This window comes from Ursus arctos, unplaced genomic scaffold (genome assembly GCF_023065955.2).
Source record: "Ursus arctos isolate Adak ecotype North America unplaced genomic scaffold, UrsArc2.0 scaffold_11, whole genome shotgun sequence".
Classification (NCBI taxonomy): Eukaryota; Metazoa; Chordata; class Mammalia; order Carnivora; family Ursidae; genus Ursus; species Ursus arctos.
The window spans coordinates 40,036,400-40,051,633 of NW_026622775.1; the positions used below are offsets into that span (position 1 = coordinate 40,036,400).

The 15,234-nt window shown below is 50.1% G+C and overlaps 1 protein-coding gene across 9 annotated transcripts in view; it reads left to right on the top strand.

Moving 5' to 3' along the window:
- FHIP1A (FHF complex subunit HOOK interacting protein 1A) overlaps nt 1-15,234 on the top strand; it is a 241,752-nt gene that overhangs the window by 209,340 nt on the left and 17,178 nt on the right. For all 9 annotated transcript variants that reach the window (XM_026499469.4, XM_057310119.1, XM_026499468.4 and 6 more), the window contains 2 exons: nt 8,067-8,257; nt 10,642-11,784. In XM_026499469.4, the coding sequence (XP_026355254.2) occupies nt 8,067-8,257; nt 10,642-11,784 (1,334 nt within the window). The remainder of the gene's footprint in view (nt 1-8,066; nt 8,258-10,641; nt 11,785-15,234) is intronic.

Here is a 15,234-nt window from a genome sequence, read left to right on the forward strand (position 1 = left end):
GGTGGACAGATTGGAAAGGACTTATAAACAAGGCAGAAAAGGTGTGACCTCCAGAAGTACAGGTGAGAAAGCTTTCGGCAAGTGGCTGGTATTTGAGGACAGGTGTCAGGAATCAAGATGGCACTTAGGATGACACTAATTTGGTCATTAGGCAGGGGGTCTCGGGAACACTGAATCCTGCCTTGGCCCAGCTCTGCTTCTCCTTTTGGGGTCCCTGCTTTTGTAAAGGAAGAGAGGGAGAGTTGGCTGGGGTGCGTGCCTCCTACGTCCCCCTCTGGTGCTGTGGCAGCAAAAAGGAAAAAGCCAACCAGGCTTTTGTGTTACTTTTTTTTTTTGCCTGACACACCCTCCCCCTTCCTCCTCCCTTAATGGACCTTCGGACCCTTCCTTTGACCCCTCCTTGGGAATAAGGACAGAAGAAGTCTAGGGCAGAGGAAAAGGGAGGAGGCTTAGACTGCCCCTGGTCACCATTGGGGTTTTGACACAGCGTGAGCAGAATTACCGAGGAGATGGCATTCCAAGTGAATGTGACAGCATTTCCGGCATGCTAGCTGTGGAAAAGTAGGGGGATGGCGAGGTGATGGTGGGAACGGGAACACAGGCCTCACCCAGGGACACGTCAGAAATGCAGATTCTTGGCCTTCTCCCAGATGTGCCTACTCGAACTCTGGGGGTGGGTGGGGCCCAGCGAGCTGTGGTTTGACAAACTCTCCAGGGGATTCTGCTGCCCAGCTAATTTTGAGAACTACTGGTTTAAGGAAGGGTGCAGTGCAGCTAGGACATCTGCAAATGGAGTGATTAAAAAAAGCCAGGCTGGGAAAGGTGGTGGCATCGTGGCAGAGGCCTGACAGACTCGCCATTGTATGGGAGAGCATCACCTATTCACTTCCTTAGAGTAAAAAGCTTTGGGGCTTCCTAGGGGTTGAGATGAGGTCGTCAGTAACTGATCTTCAGGCACTGGCAAAGACCAAATCTAATCACGAAGACAGAGCCTCGGTAGTCTGGCTAGGACGTTTGAGATAGAACATGCCATCCTGAAAGCATTGCTTTAGCCTCCCGTCAAGTCTCTGCTGACATGACGGACGCATTAGCAAGGCCTGAACGTAATCCGTCATAGACACTTGTTAAAGCCTTTTTTTATTGCCAAAAACCAGACTTTGCCTCCACCAAGGGCGAAACCTGATTTATATTTAAATGTTAAATTCTTAACTGCTGCTGCTTCGGTGGCATTAAGCACAGCCGGCTTTGGCAGTGTCCCTGGAAGCCCACAGAGCTTCTCCCCTCTGAGCCGCCCTGCCAGATGGAGCCCGGCTGCTGGCCGCTCGGGGCCTTCCACATGGGGACCCAGCACGCCTCCCCGCTCGTCTGCTCACAAAGCGGTGCTCCGGGATCACGTTAGCTTCCTTGGAGGCCTGGGCGTGTAGCCTGCGAAGGGGAAGGACTCAGCTCCTGGTTGCGACATGTCCATGTCTGGGTCGGGGCTAGTCTTTTCCAGGGCGGGTAGGGACGAGTTCTGCATGGGCTCGTGGAAGACCTGCTCGTAGGCTCTCTGAGCCCGAGTGTCTTCCTTGCTTCTTTACTGACGATGATGGGATCATGTAATGATGATCGTGACCCTTGATTTAATACTTTATTTAATTCCACCTCGTTGCCCAGGGGAGTCCACGAGAGGAGCGAATGAGGGGACGCACTTGGGAGTCAGGCCTGTGGCGGCCTCGTTCCTGGTCTCTGTCCCCTGAACGGCGGGCTCTTTCCCCATCACATTTTAAATTATTTTAATTGTTGTAACATACACATAACAGAGAATTTACTACTGTCACCGTACCGTTCAGTGGTATTAAATACAGTCACATGGTGGTGCGGCTGTTGCTACCATCCATCTCCCTCTCCCGGCTGCCTCGCAACACGAACATCCTATACCCGTCTACACTCGCTCGCCTGGTCTCCCTCCTCCCGCCCCCGGAGGCTGCTCTTCCACCTTCTGTCTCTGTGCATTTGCCCACTCGAGGGACCTCATCTACGCGGAGTCCTGCCCTTTGGGTGCCTGAGTCATTTCACTTCGCATAGCATCTTTCTGTTGTTACCTGTGTCAGAATTTCCGTGCTTCTTAAGGCTGAATAATACTCCATTGTTTATGCCACATTTTGTTCATTTATCTGTCGATGGACCTTTTGGGTTGTTTCCACTTTCTGGCTATTGTGAACAATGCTGCTTTGAACCTCTCTTCAGCACCCTGCTCTCAGTTCTTGTGGGTGAGTTACCCAGAAGTGGGATTGCTGGATCATATGGTGATTCTGCTTTAAATTCTTTCTGTTTTCCATAATAGCGGCACCATTTCACATGCCCGCCTGCAGTGCGCCAGGGCTCCAGTTCCTCCATGTCCTTGCCAACACTTGTTATTTTCTGCCCAAGAAATGGTGTTTTAATAATCAAGCCAAAATGACAGGCAGATTTGAAGAACCAACTAGAGCTCTTAGAAATAAAAACTAATTATTACAACGAAGAGTCAAGAGTTTGGGTAAATAGCGTGTAAGACACAAATTAAGAGGGAATTAATGAATGAGGAGCTAGAGTTGAAGAAGTTACTAAATTTATAGCAGAAAGAGATAAAGAGATTAAAAATATGAGGACAAGGCTATGAGGAAGGCAGTTAATCTGATAAAATGTAACGTATCCCATTAGAGCGAGAGTGAACTGCTGGCTCGACTTGACCTATTCTGGTTTTCGAATTTCTATCTCCTAATAAGGTGTTTGGGAGACTCAGTTGTGGTGGTGTCTGTGAAAAATGTTTTGAAACACTGTAAAGTACGACACAAATTTAAGGGAGGGGAATTTCCTGGAAAATACATTTTAAGCTAATGAAAGCATTGTCTTTTCTGATTTAGAATCTGTACAAGAAGGAAGGACAGTGAAAAATCCTTATTCTTCTAGTCATTTAAACTTTATCGGAAGGGACAGAAAAAACCGGATTTTTAATCTGTCCGTTCTGTTGTTGCCACTGTGGTGGTTCGAATGTGCGTGATAGACGTGTAGATCCGAGAGGCAGCAGAGCAGTCAAGATTCTGTGACTCCATTTAATGACGTTATTTGTTAGGTGATAAATAGTAACCGTATGTCAATTTTTGTTGCAATCCAAATAGTCTTAAATATTGATATTTCAGAGTGATAATCCGTTTGTAACTGATATGTTTCTTTCAGTTAGCATAATAACAGGAAATGTAAGTTGAAATGAGGTACCCAAAAGAGAGGCTGTTTTAGTGAGCAAAAGCCAAGGAGAAGCTGTCCGCCTCCGTGGTTGGGACATACAGTAGGCCAAAGGCAGGCCGGAGATGCTGATAAGCTGGGAAGTGACAGATCACGCCATGTTCCTGGCACTTGCCAGTTTAGGCAAAACAACAACAACAAAAAACCAACAAACAAACAAAAAAAACCAAAAACTTTTTAAAAAATATTTTGTTTATTTGACACAGAGAGAGAGAGAAAGAGGAAGAGCACAAACAGAGGGAGCGGCAGGGAGCCCGATGTGGGTCTTGATCAGACCTGGGATCATGACCTGAGCCAAAGGCAGACGTTTGACTGAGCCACCCAGGCACCCACCAAAAAATTTTTTTTAAGATTTTATTTATTCATTTTGAGAGAGAGAGCGCGCGTGCGCAAGCACACACGCACGCGCACACGCACACACACGGGGGAAGGGGCAGAAGGAGAGAAAGAATCTCAGGCAAACTCCATGCTGAGAGGTGAGCCGGACATAGGGTTCGATCTCACAACCATGAGATCCTGACCTGAGCTGAAATCAAGAGTCGGAGGCTTAGCCCAATGCCCCCCCTGCCCCCCCCCCCCCGGTGCACCTAGGCAAAAATTAATTGCTTAATACCCCGAATGCCGTTTCTGAATATTCTGGTAGGGTATCCCCCCCCCCCCCCAAGTGCTGGTCCATTGTCAGGTTTTTGAATAGCATTGTCTGTTGTGTTCCGGTAGAGGATGTTTTGCTCCAAGAGAAACTGCGTGTGCATTTCAGGAACATTTCCATCTAGCATGGGAGTTAGATGTCTGGAGGAGAGTGGGGGGCAAAAAAAAGAAAAAAAAAGGCAAGCCAGCCTAGGGTAAGATGAATAGGAGAAATATGGCCAAAATGTCTTTGAAAAAACATCTTTTGAAATGTACTGACGTTGCCGTGTAGCTTTCCTCATTACCTAGGTCCTCGCCATGTCACAGAAGCACCTTCTGCGTCATTGTACTTACTTCACTGCTTTGTTTCGCTTGCGTTGCCCGTCCGTGTAGCAAGCAGTAGGCAATGTATGTGCTTCGTTATTGATCGCCTATTGCAGAAGCGATGGTGATACTTGCTTCAGTGAGTGACATCCAGGACAACAGACAGCAGGCCTGGGGTTGCTGAGGGTTGGTTGGGGAGGCCATGCAAAAAGGGAGGACAATATGGGCAGTATCATTTTTTCCTGCTGTGTTGTAGGACAGCTTTGAGTAATTTGGATCTCTAAAATTAGATAGTTATTTATTTCTGATTATTTTTACCGCTTCCGGAATTTAAACAAAACCCCCAAACAAAGTGAGTAGAAATGAATAGATGCTTGATGACAAACACCTATATTAAATTCCTGAGTGATTTTTCTGCTGTTGACAACCACTTCAATTTGATATTTGACGTGAGGGCAGCTTCTGACATTCATTCTGTTCCTAATCTTTCCCTGTAAACGTTGGGAAGACAGAAGGTCAATGCATGGTTTTGCCACTCTTCCCTCTGGGATAATCCTTCGTTACTGAGGCACACTAGAAGTCTGCTTTGAATATAAGGTGGGGTGGGGATCATCCATTTGAACTGACTGTCCATTTTCAATCTGATAGAACCTCTCCTTCAGCCTATGGAGGAATCTCCGTTTATTTGATTTACTCAGAAGAAAATTCTTAGTTTCTCCTGAAAACATGTGTTTGCAAAGTTGCAAATTCCCAATAACTCTTTATTCTAATATAATTTCAAGCTACCCACTGGTGATATTTGATAAATAGCTTTATTAGGTTTGATCCAGTGTTCCATTTTTAAAAAATACTTCAAAGAGTAGAAATCTATGTATATCAACTTAAATCATGAACTATGCTTGGTTGGAGCTGTGAATAGTCATTGAGTTCCTGCAGTATGTGAAAACATTGAAGCAGTTTATTTCTTAAATAATTAACGATCAAAATAAGACAATAAACCCCGTGTCATCTGAGTTTCCCTGGGCCTCACCAGCCTGTGAGAACAGAACAGTTCATATCAGCGAGCGCATGGTATGTTTCCTCTGACCCTCGCCCCTCATGGAAGACCTTGGTCTTAGGGAGGGGTCTTAACATGTGGTCCCCCACCGTCGTTGCCACAGCGGCGTCTGGCATGGCTTCCTCATGCGCCGAGACCCCTGTGTTTGGTGCGTCTCACTCTATCCCAGCCGGGCCCCCTCCTGAGGCTACACTGCCCACCCTTATGGCTTCAGGGCCGGAGCCGAGCTGTGAGCGGGCAGGCGGGAGAGAGCCTCTCTCCTCTGTGTCCTTCTCTGTCACCAGAGCGTCTCTGCTCACAGAGGTCCTTGTGAGAAGAGCTCCTTCCTCTTCTACCCACAGCTTCTGTTTCTTCTCCATTGGCATTCAGATAGAAGACACCAAAACCGGGCCAAGAATTAGCACAGCGCCCTCTCCCATACTGCCCTCCCCTGTTTTTCCTTTCTGTTTTTATGACCTTTGATTTCCATGCCCTCCAGCTTATGAAAGTAGATGCCACCCCCTCAGACAGGCGGGGTCTGTCTGCATCTTGGCCATAGCAGGATGAGGCTTCAGGTGTGTGGGGGTCGTGTGCCCGCGGGTGCGGGGGAGAGGAGGCTGGGACCCCCTGGCCGAGTACTGGAAGGATGGCTTGACTTTTTTTGAGAATGGAAGGGGTGAGGGACAAGGTTGTCATTTCATCCCTTGAGAGTTATTAAGACCTTTAGTGTAAAGCGCCATGAAACGAATTCAGTCTTTTTTCTCCCCTGACTCAGGCTCTAGCAGCCGGGCAGCCGTTAATGTATATGAGGGTTTTCCTCATTTGGATCAATAGGAGATGTGGGAGAGTTGTTTTCAGGCCTCGAGACATAGCCTGAAAGGTGTACTTTTATGTCTTTCACTGAATCCTTCATCATAGCTTGTTTTCATCAGTACTGCCTCTTTCTCAAGAGATAAGAACAGAAACAAACACATTCTGGTCGATTGAAGATTGCGGTTGTTCACAGAAGGGCTCCGGGTCTTTGGGAATTGGCTCCTGCACACATGGGACGCTTGGTGACGCTTGGCTCTGGTATGACGCCTCCAACCTGTTTGTTCCATCTTTGTTTAAAGAAACAGGATAGTCTTTCTCCCTGTTCAGAAAGTAAGCCATTTGAGCAAACTTTATTCTGCCAATGAAGCCCACTGATGTGCTCCGAGCGTCAGAAATGATTGCCCAGATTTTCTCGTCTCTAGGTTCATAGTGATAATAAGATATTTTTGATCACCAACTAAACGTGTTTTGTGTGAAATGGGGCCCAGTGCTCCTTGGTGAGCCCTTGGCCACTGTGATATTGTGATTTATCATAAGAAATACATATTTGGTCTACGTCCTGTGTGTGGCACAGAGCTCCTAAAACCCTCAGAATTTCCTAAGTGATGAGAGGAACAAAGATGTGTTTGTTATGTTAATGAGGCAACTCTAGGACCCAGACCTAAGGATGGAGGCTGATTGCTGGGATACCCAACCCTGTGATTAGAGGGTTTGAATTCAGTCCCACTCCCCTGACCTCCAGGGGAGGTGAGAGGGGCTGGAGGTTGTACCAATTGCCAGTGGTCAGTGATTTAATCAATCGTGTCTCTGTATTGAAGCCTCGTAAAAATTGAAAAGGATTGGTTTCAGAACCTTCCGGGTTGTTGAACACATGGCGATGTGGGGATAAAGGCACTATTGGAGAAAGCATGGAAGCTCTGAGCCCTTTCCCCACACCCTTCCCTGTGCATCTCCTCCCTCTGACTCTTCCTGAGTTCTAGCCTTCTCTAATAAACCAGGGATCCAGGAAATAAAATGTTTCTCTGAGTTCCCTGAGCCACTGCTGCATGTTAATTGATATCCAGGGAGGTTGTTGGAACCTCCAGTTTATAGCGGGTTGGTCAGAAGCACAGGTGATAACTCGGCTTGTGATTGTCATCTGAAGTGTGTGTGTGGGGGGCAGTCTGTAGGACTGAACCCTTACCCTGTGGGATCGGATGCTATCCCCAGGTAGATAAGGTCAGAGTTGAGTAGAATTGAAGGACGCCCTGTCGGTGTCTGGAGCATTGCTTGCTTGTCGGTGTGGGGAGACCCTTCCCTCTCTCCCTAACCCCCACGTTGGAACTGGTGATCAGAACACCTTTAGCCACCGTATGTTCTCATGGCCAACCATGAGAACATGAGGGGAGGTTTGCACCGTGGAGCAGGTCTTTGCCTTTGCATGCAGCGCAGTCATTCGGGACCCACGACGGGCCACCGCTTCTCGTTTTATGAAACAAAACTAGTAAACGAGGTCCTTGCGGTGGTAGCACGTTCTCGTGGGGAGGCAGCCGCCGAAGTCACCGTGACTCTAGGTGACAGTGCGCTAGTAGAGGCCGGTGAGTGTAGCGGAGGGAGGCAGCAGCTCCATCTTGGAGCAGGAAGCCCAGCGGCCTTCCCGGACAGGGGGACGCTGAAGCCGGACGTCATGGGCCGACGGGGCACTCGTGAGGCAGGGAGAGGGAAACACAGTCCGGGCGAAGCTTACCTTGGGCGCAGGCGTGGAGGCAGAGGGATGGCGGACCCCTTCAGAGAGGAGGCGGTTCGTGGAGGTTACAGCGCGAAGGACCTGACCTGCTCTGCAGAGGGGTGGTTCTGCCAGAAGAAAGAAGCCCTTGACGGGTCTGAAGCTAGGGAGTGAACCCTGGGGGCTGGTCGGAGGGATGGGTGGGGAGGGGGAGAACACGAGTCCAGCCCGGGCCGGGACTAGTCTGACGGGAGTGGGCGTCGCAGAGACCGGACGCAGCCGTGTTGTCCCTTCCAGGTACCTGATCCCTTGCAACCACATGATGCTGAGCCAGAGGTGGGCCGTGAAGGAGAGAGACTGCTACTCTGTTTCTGCGGCCAAGCTGCTCGCCCTGACCCCCGTCTGCTGCTCCAGCGGGATCACCCTGACGCTCGGCAGCCAGGAGAGGGATTATATTCTCTGGTCAAAGTGTACGCACGCGAGCTCAGGTAAAAGGAACCGGCTGGTCAGTGATCTTGAAACGAAAGGATGCTGGATGTCATTCCCCCTCGGGATACGTGTCTCTTTGGGTAGACAGGGAATAATGTCGTGTGTCCCGTTTCTTTTATGAATGCCTGGGTGGTGGTCTTCTTCCGCTCCGTCCGGAGTTATGGACACTTTGTAATCAGAGTGCATTGCAATGCCCAGTGGTCACCTGGCCAGTGTTCCCAGACCTTTATTTTCACTAGGCTTCCTGGTGGCATCCTCAGAGTACAGATACGGAAACCTGTACCAGAATGTCTTTTTAAACACAATTGGGGTGGGGGTGTGGAGATGGTTATGGCTAAGACGGGGTTAGCCTTTATTTTAATTTCCCAAAATGACTCATTTGTGGATGCTTGCCTGCCAATAGTATATCATTGTAAGACTTGAAATTTGTGACATGGCAACAGTATCTGACTCATTTGATTGACCGACTGAGGGTTGGTTTTTTTTTTTTAAATATTCTGTTTTTTTAAAAATAGGAGTTATAGTACTTGTGCTGTTTGCCAGCTACAGTTGGTCTTATACAAGTAAAATTTCAGTGGCCACCTGTATCAGCCTTGGCCCTCTGCAGGCAGCTGAAACAAGGGGCGTTAGATCATGCTTGGGGATCAGAAGGCTGTTTGAGCTCAGGGAGGTTCTGCCTGACCCATGACCACTAGTAAAGAGTCCAGCCCTGAGACTGACCCTGGTGTTTCCCGTCTGTATTCTGATATCCCCCAAACAGTATCATCCTGTCTACCCAGGGACCATCCTGTTAGATAAAGTATATTTTGTCTAAGAGCTGGGCTCCCTGACAAAGAAAATATCAGGGTGTTTGGTGTAAGTGTAATTGTTAGAAATTAAGGTTATCGTATTGCTTCTTTAAATAAAGATACAGTGTATCATGGAAATGAATAACTTTTACGTGCAGGAAAACAAGTTGTATTTTAAAGGTATTTTCCTATTAGGTAAACTAGTATGGGTATCTTCTATTTTCCTACCAATAGTCAGTTTTTAGAACCTATTGAAAATTGGTGCCTTTTTTATTTACTAAGAAAGTTGTCTGAAGAATGATTCCAGGGCTGACCTTTCTGCAGAATTCAAACTTTAAGTTAAGCAAACGATTGCCGAGTACACACAACTTTTGCCACATTCTTTCCTGGTATCACATTTAATCCTCTGAAGAAAGTACTGTTCCGTTTTATAGATGAAGAAACACACGCAGAGGAAGTGACTTGTCCAGGGTACACAGCTGATAGGCCCTCGGATCCCACATTCCACGTTCTTTCCCCTCTTCTGCTCTGAGGTGGCCTTCCAGTGGGTGGGTGTCCTAGTGGATGGATGGCTGCACAGGTGGGCGGGTAGACAAGGAATGTCATGTCCAGGTCTGGCCTGGCCTGGTAGAGATTCAGATGATGAAGAGGCAAAGATGCTTGCAAGGGTGTGGCGTCAGATGAAGTAAGCACAGAGGTTGACCTCAGACAGCATGTCCTCAGGCTGCGGCTCTGCCACTGACTAGTCGGGTGACTTTTGTCTCTGAGCCTCAATGTCTTTCTCTGTAAATGGAGAAAATGCTGTTGCTATAGAGGGCTGTTAGGAGGAGTAGTTTTTTTTTTTTTGTTTGTTTTTTTTTTTTAGATTTTATTTATTTATTTGACAGAGATAGAGACAGCCAGCAAGAGAGGGAACACAAGCAGGGGGAATGGGAGAGGAAAAAGCAGGCTCCCAGCGGAGGAGCCTGATGTGGGGCTTAATCCCAGAACGCTGGGATCACGCCCTGAGCCGAAGGCAGACGCTTAACCGCTGTGCCACCCAGGCGCCCCAGGAGGAGTAGTTTTGATAGCTCCTGGGTAGGAAGGAGCGTTACCAATTTACCTAACAATAGATGCCGTAGAAGAAATGGTGGAGTGTAGGTTTCCTCTGTCTGTGCTTCCATACTTCTCTGAGGGTAGGGGCTCTCTTCTTAGCATTCCTTCCTTTTCTTTTTTTTTTTTTTAAAAGAGTATTTATTTATTTATTTACAGCGTGAGTGTGGGGGAGGGGGAGAGAGAGAGAGAGAGAGAGAATCTCAAGCAGATGCGAACCTCGATCCCAGGACCCTGAGATCATGATGTGAGCTGAAATCAAGAGTTGGATGCTTAACTGATGGAGCCACCCGGGCTCACCCCCTTAGCGTTCCTTCTTAAAATCGAATCAGTTTTTATTATTCAGAAATCCTCTGGTCAGAAATTATTAGAACTAGAGTAGCTGGTGAGACGGCATCTTAGCCCCCGAGTGAGTTCCGTCCGTGTCCGCTACCTGTGTCCCCTCCTGTCTCGTCAGGGGGGGAGAGGGGCTCGTTCTGACTCACGTGTGCCTCCCGTGGCAGGCAGCGCGGAGCAGCCGCTGGCCGAGGCCTTCCCCCCGTCAGCCTGCATCGTGGAGTACGGCAAGGCGCTGGACATCAGTTACCTGCAGTACCTGTGGGAGGCCCACACCAACATCCTCCGCTGCATGAGGGACTGCCGGGTCTGGTCCGCCCTGTATGACGGGGACTCCCCCGACCCCGAGACATTTTTCCAGAGTCTCGCAGAGGACGGTGCTCTCGCCTCCACCTCCCCCGTGTTCCGGCTCCCGCAGCACCTCCCCAGGAAGACGGGCCCCGCGCTGGCTCCAAGAAAGGAGAAGAGCCAGACGGAGCTGGAGTGGGACGACAGCTACGACACGGGCATCTCCTCAGGGGCAGATGTGGGCTCCCCCGGGCCTTACGATGATCTGGAGAGCTCAGGCCCGCCGGCCCCCGTTGAGCCCCCCAGACACATCCAGGAGATGAAGAAGAACGCCATCCTGCTCTTCAAAGGGCCCTACATCGAGGAGTCTGACTTTCAGGACGACGTGGTGGTGTACAGGCTGTGCGCCGAGAAGGACGCCGAGGACGCCGGGAACTGCCAGGAGGGAAGCGCGAGGCCCTCCAGCCCAGCCCAGACTGAGGTTCAGGGTCCCCCCCTGAGCAACGGCCCCCTGCCCAGCCCTCAGTCAGAAACAGACTCAGAGGAGGAGCCGAATAGAGACAATTCAGACCCGTTTCAAAATGTATCCAAGGACCCAAAACAAGAAGGTGAGCCTGATGTAGCCCCAGAGTCAAGCTCCGAGTCAGCGTCTCCCGTCTCCGAGGCCAGACACAATTCCGACCCGACGGCCGTTACTCCGGGGGGTGACGATTTCATTGCCCAGTATGACCAGATCATTAAAGAACTGGATTCTGGCACCGAGGGCTTGATAGAACAGACTTTCCCCTCACCCGCTCTCTTGCATCTCCCGAATGAGCAAGAGGGGAAGGAAGAGGAGAGTGAAGGAGAAAAGGAGGAAGCGGAGGAGGGGAAGAAGGCACTGGAAGAGGAGGAGGACGACTTCGATTCCTTTATAGCAGAAGCCCCCACTGCTGATACCGTGCCATCCCCGTTCGGGGCGAGAGATGAGACTGCCTTTGCCAGTCACCACCCTGTGAGGACTCAGAGCACCCCATTCACAGGTGATGATCTTGAATTGCTTTCTGATTTCTGCTTTGTGAAAGTACGTGTATTACGACCAGAAAATGAGGTAGGGGGTGGGAAGGAGCGTTACCAATTTACCTAACAAAGGGCTCAGAGTATTTCTGTGAAGAGCAGAGAGGGGTGGTTTCATTTTCATTTTTTTTTAATATTGTTGTTCTAGCGATCTTTTGTTTCCCCCCAGCCAGAGGATACATTGCACAGCTGAGTAACTGCTTCCCTTGATCCGTGTGTGATAAAGTAATAGGACCGATGAAACCACACAAAAAATCCAGTCTCATTATTTAATAGCCTCATTTCATTTAATTACTTTTTCTCCATAGCATGTGTTTTCAGGGGAATTGAAAAAGTTATGGTTGCCCCCCCTAGAATGTACGCTCCACGAAGGCCCGGGTGTTGGATTGTTCTCTTGCTTCCCCAGCACCTGAACGGTGAACAGAGCACACAGTAGGTGCTCAGAATACCCGCTGAATAAATGTAGCTGTGTGCACACGTCAGAGACCACTGAGTTAGTTACGCCTCCGCTTGGGAGCTCATTTCAGATCATCACAAAACCTTTAGCGAAAAATAAGCAGACCAGACCCGCACAAACTGTCACTCTGCCGGAGCATGGGTGTGTCCACTGATACACCCCTAACTACAGGAGCAATCGTATGAGAGCGAGGGTGTAGGATAGGGTGTGGGGTAAGTGGATCGAGTTGAGGAATTAGGATAGAAAACATCGTTAAATATTAGCCAGGAAAATCTGAATCTGCCAGTCGTGGTGCAGAGGGAGCTGGGGGAGAGTGTTCATCAGACTCAAGGAAGGCTGGGGCGGGCGCCCTGAGCAGCGCGCAGGCAGCGAGGAGAGGTCCCGTTAGGAGCCGACATCGCAGCGGGACAGACAGGGACCTTGGAGTCAGGCCTGGGGGGGATCCTGGCTCTAGCACTTGCAGCTGTGAGCTCCTAAACCCTCCGATTGCTCCTGTGAGGATGGAATGCGGTACTGGGCGCGAGGTGTGTGTGTGTGTGTGACTGTTGCCATTACTACAGGCTGACCCTGGCCGCCTGGGCCAAGCCTTGCCCTTCTCCGCAGCCTGTGCCGAGGCTTGCCCTTCTCCGGCAGCCTGAGCCGAGGCTTGCGCTTCTCCGGCAGCCTGAGCCGAGGCTTGCCCTTCTCCGGCAGCGTGAGCCGAGGCTTGCCCTTCTCCGGCAGCGTGAGCCGAGGCTTGCGCTTCTCCGGCAGCCTGAGCCGAGGCTTGCGCTTCTCCGGCAGCCTGAGCCGAGGCTTGCCCTTCTCCGGCAGCGTGAGCCGAGGCTTGCCCTTCTCCGGCAGCGTGAGCCGAGGCTTGCGCTTCTCCGGCAGCCTGAGCCGAGGCTTGCCGTTCTCGGCAGCCTGAGCCGAGGCTTGCCCTTCTCCGGCAGCCTGAGCCGAGGCTTGCGCTTCTCCGGCAGCCTGAGCCGAGGCTTGCCCTTCTCCGGCAGCCTGAGCCGAGGCTTGCGCTTCTCCGGCAGCCTGAGCCGAGGCTTGCCCTTCTCCGGCAGCCTGAGCCGAGGCTTGCGCTTCTCCGGCAGCCTGAGCCGAGGCTTGCCCTTCTCCGGCAGCGTGAGCCGAGGCTTGCGCTTCTCTGGCAGCCTGAGCCGAGGCTTGCCCTTCTCCGGCAGTGTGAGCCGAGGCTTGCCCTTCTCCGGCAGCCTGAGCTGAGGCTTGCCCTTCTCCCGCGGCAGGGAGCAGCTTGGTGAGTCTAGACCAGGCTCCACCCAGTTGGGTCACCCGAAATGGAAGAAATCGCATTATCTTTTGGTCCCGGCCAGTAGGCTTAATGTGATTTCAAGTAGCTCTCCCACCCTCCTCCAGGATTTATTCATCTATTTACTGATGCCTGACAATTTATTTAAAGAGGGAGAAAGCTTTTAATTCCACAATTAAAAGGCTTGAGGTTCTAGTTGAGGTAACATTTCAGTGTGAATGGGTTTTAATTAAAATTCAATCAGTCAGTCAATCATAAGTAAGAAGGATTAGATAATCTCAATTTTCCCAGGTGATAGGGGGAAGGGAGGGGAGGGGAGGGAGCAGGAGGGCCCTGGCTGCCTGAAGGAGGGCAGAGAGCTCAGTGGAAGCACCAGTCACCCAGCACACCCCTCCGTTTTGCCAGGGGCCTGCCCCCTTGACTCTGACCCAGCTGGATGTCCCAGCTTCACAGCTCGCTCTCCTGGAAGTGAGGGCCGCCCAGGGCTGATGAGGGTTGTTCTTGAGAATGCCAGCTTTCTTAGAAAGGCGCCTGGTCCCTGGGAAATACCTAGATTGAGGAAACAAAGTCTAGCTTAGGGCAAGAAGTAAAAGCTAATACAACACCTTATTAAATAGTGTCCATATTTTGCATAGGTTACACATGAGAACCAACACAATGTAATGTGACTTTTTTGATACATAGAGGTAATTTTAACTAAAACTTTGCTTTTTTTCCTCCTTTGAAATTTGTACACAGCTTCAGGAAAACCTCTCTCTTCTTAACTTCGTAGTTTCCAGACTTCTGAGTGTGTTCTGTAGCACTTGGCTTAACTTCCGTCTCTCCGTGGAATCCTGATTTCCACCGAAATGAATTTGCTTCTCAGCAAAACCACAGCATTCCATTTCATTTATCTAATTAACTTTACTTGTGCATCGAGTAACATTTGATTGCTCTCCTAATACTTGGCAGGTTGTAGGCCAGATACTAAAGACAGAAAAACGAAGGAATTCCCAGACTTTCAGAGGAGACGTCAAAGAATTGTACTCACTTAGAAATGCATTATTAGTGATTGTCTGTCGTGCCCTACGGGAGCCCAGTAGGGGGAGTGGGAAAGACTTCCCGGAGGAGGGGCACAAACAGGGGACAGGAGCTGCCAGGTAAAGATGGCCCAGAAGGATCGTCCCGGGCAGAGGGGACAGCGGGCAGAAGACGAAGGAGCCTGGCCGTGCATGCGTGCGTGTGACAGAGTGCGGGTCCGTGAGGCAGTGAGGTGTTTGAGATGGGAAGCCAGAAAGCTCTGGAAGCGAGGTGGGGGCGGGGTGGGGGGTCTTTGGGCTAAGCTGAGGAGCAGCGACTGTGTGCTGCGGGCACTGAAGAACTGGGAGTGTTGCAGTTGGCAAGTGCTGTGACTGAGTCTGTGTGTGCAAGGCCAGCCTAGAGTCGTGTGCAGAGCGCACCGCAGGGGGAGAGGGTGCGGCCAGGAGAGCAGGTGGGAGACGTCTATCATGGGATCGGAATTCAAAATGCACTCATGCTTTGTTTCTGGGAACACGTCACAGGCTGTATTCACACCTGTGTGCCAAGATGTATAAACAGATGTGTTCACCGCAGTGTTGTTTACAATAGAAAAAGATCGGAAACAACCCAAATGTCCACTAGTAGGAGACTGTTTTACTAATGTCGTACCCAAAGCAACTAAATAGCTTGTGGCCTTGAGAT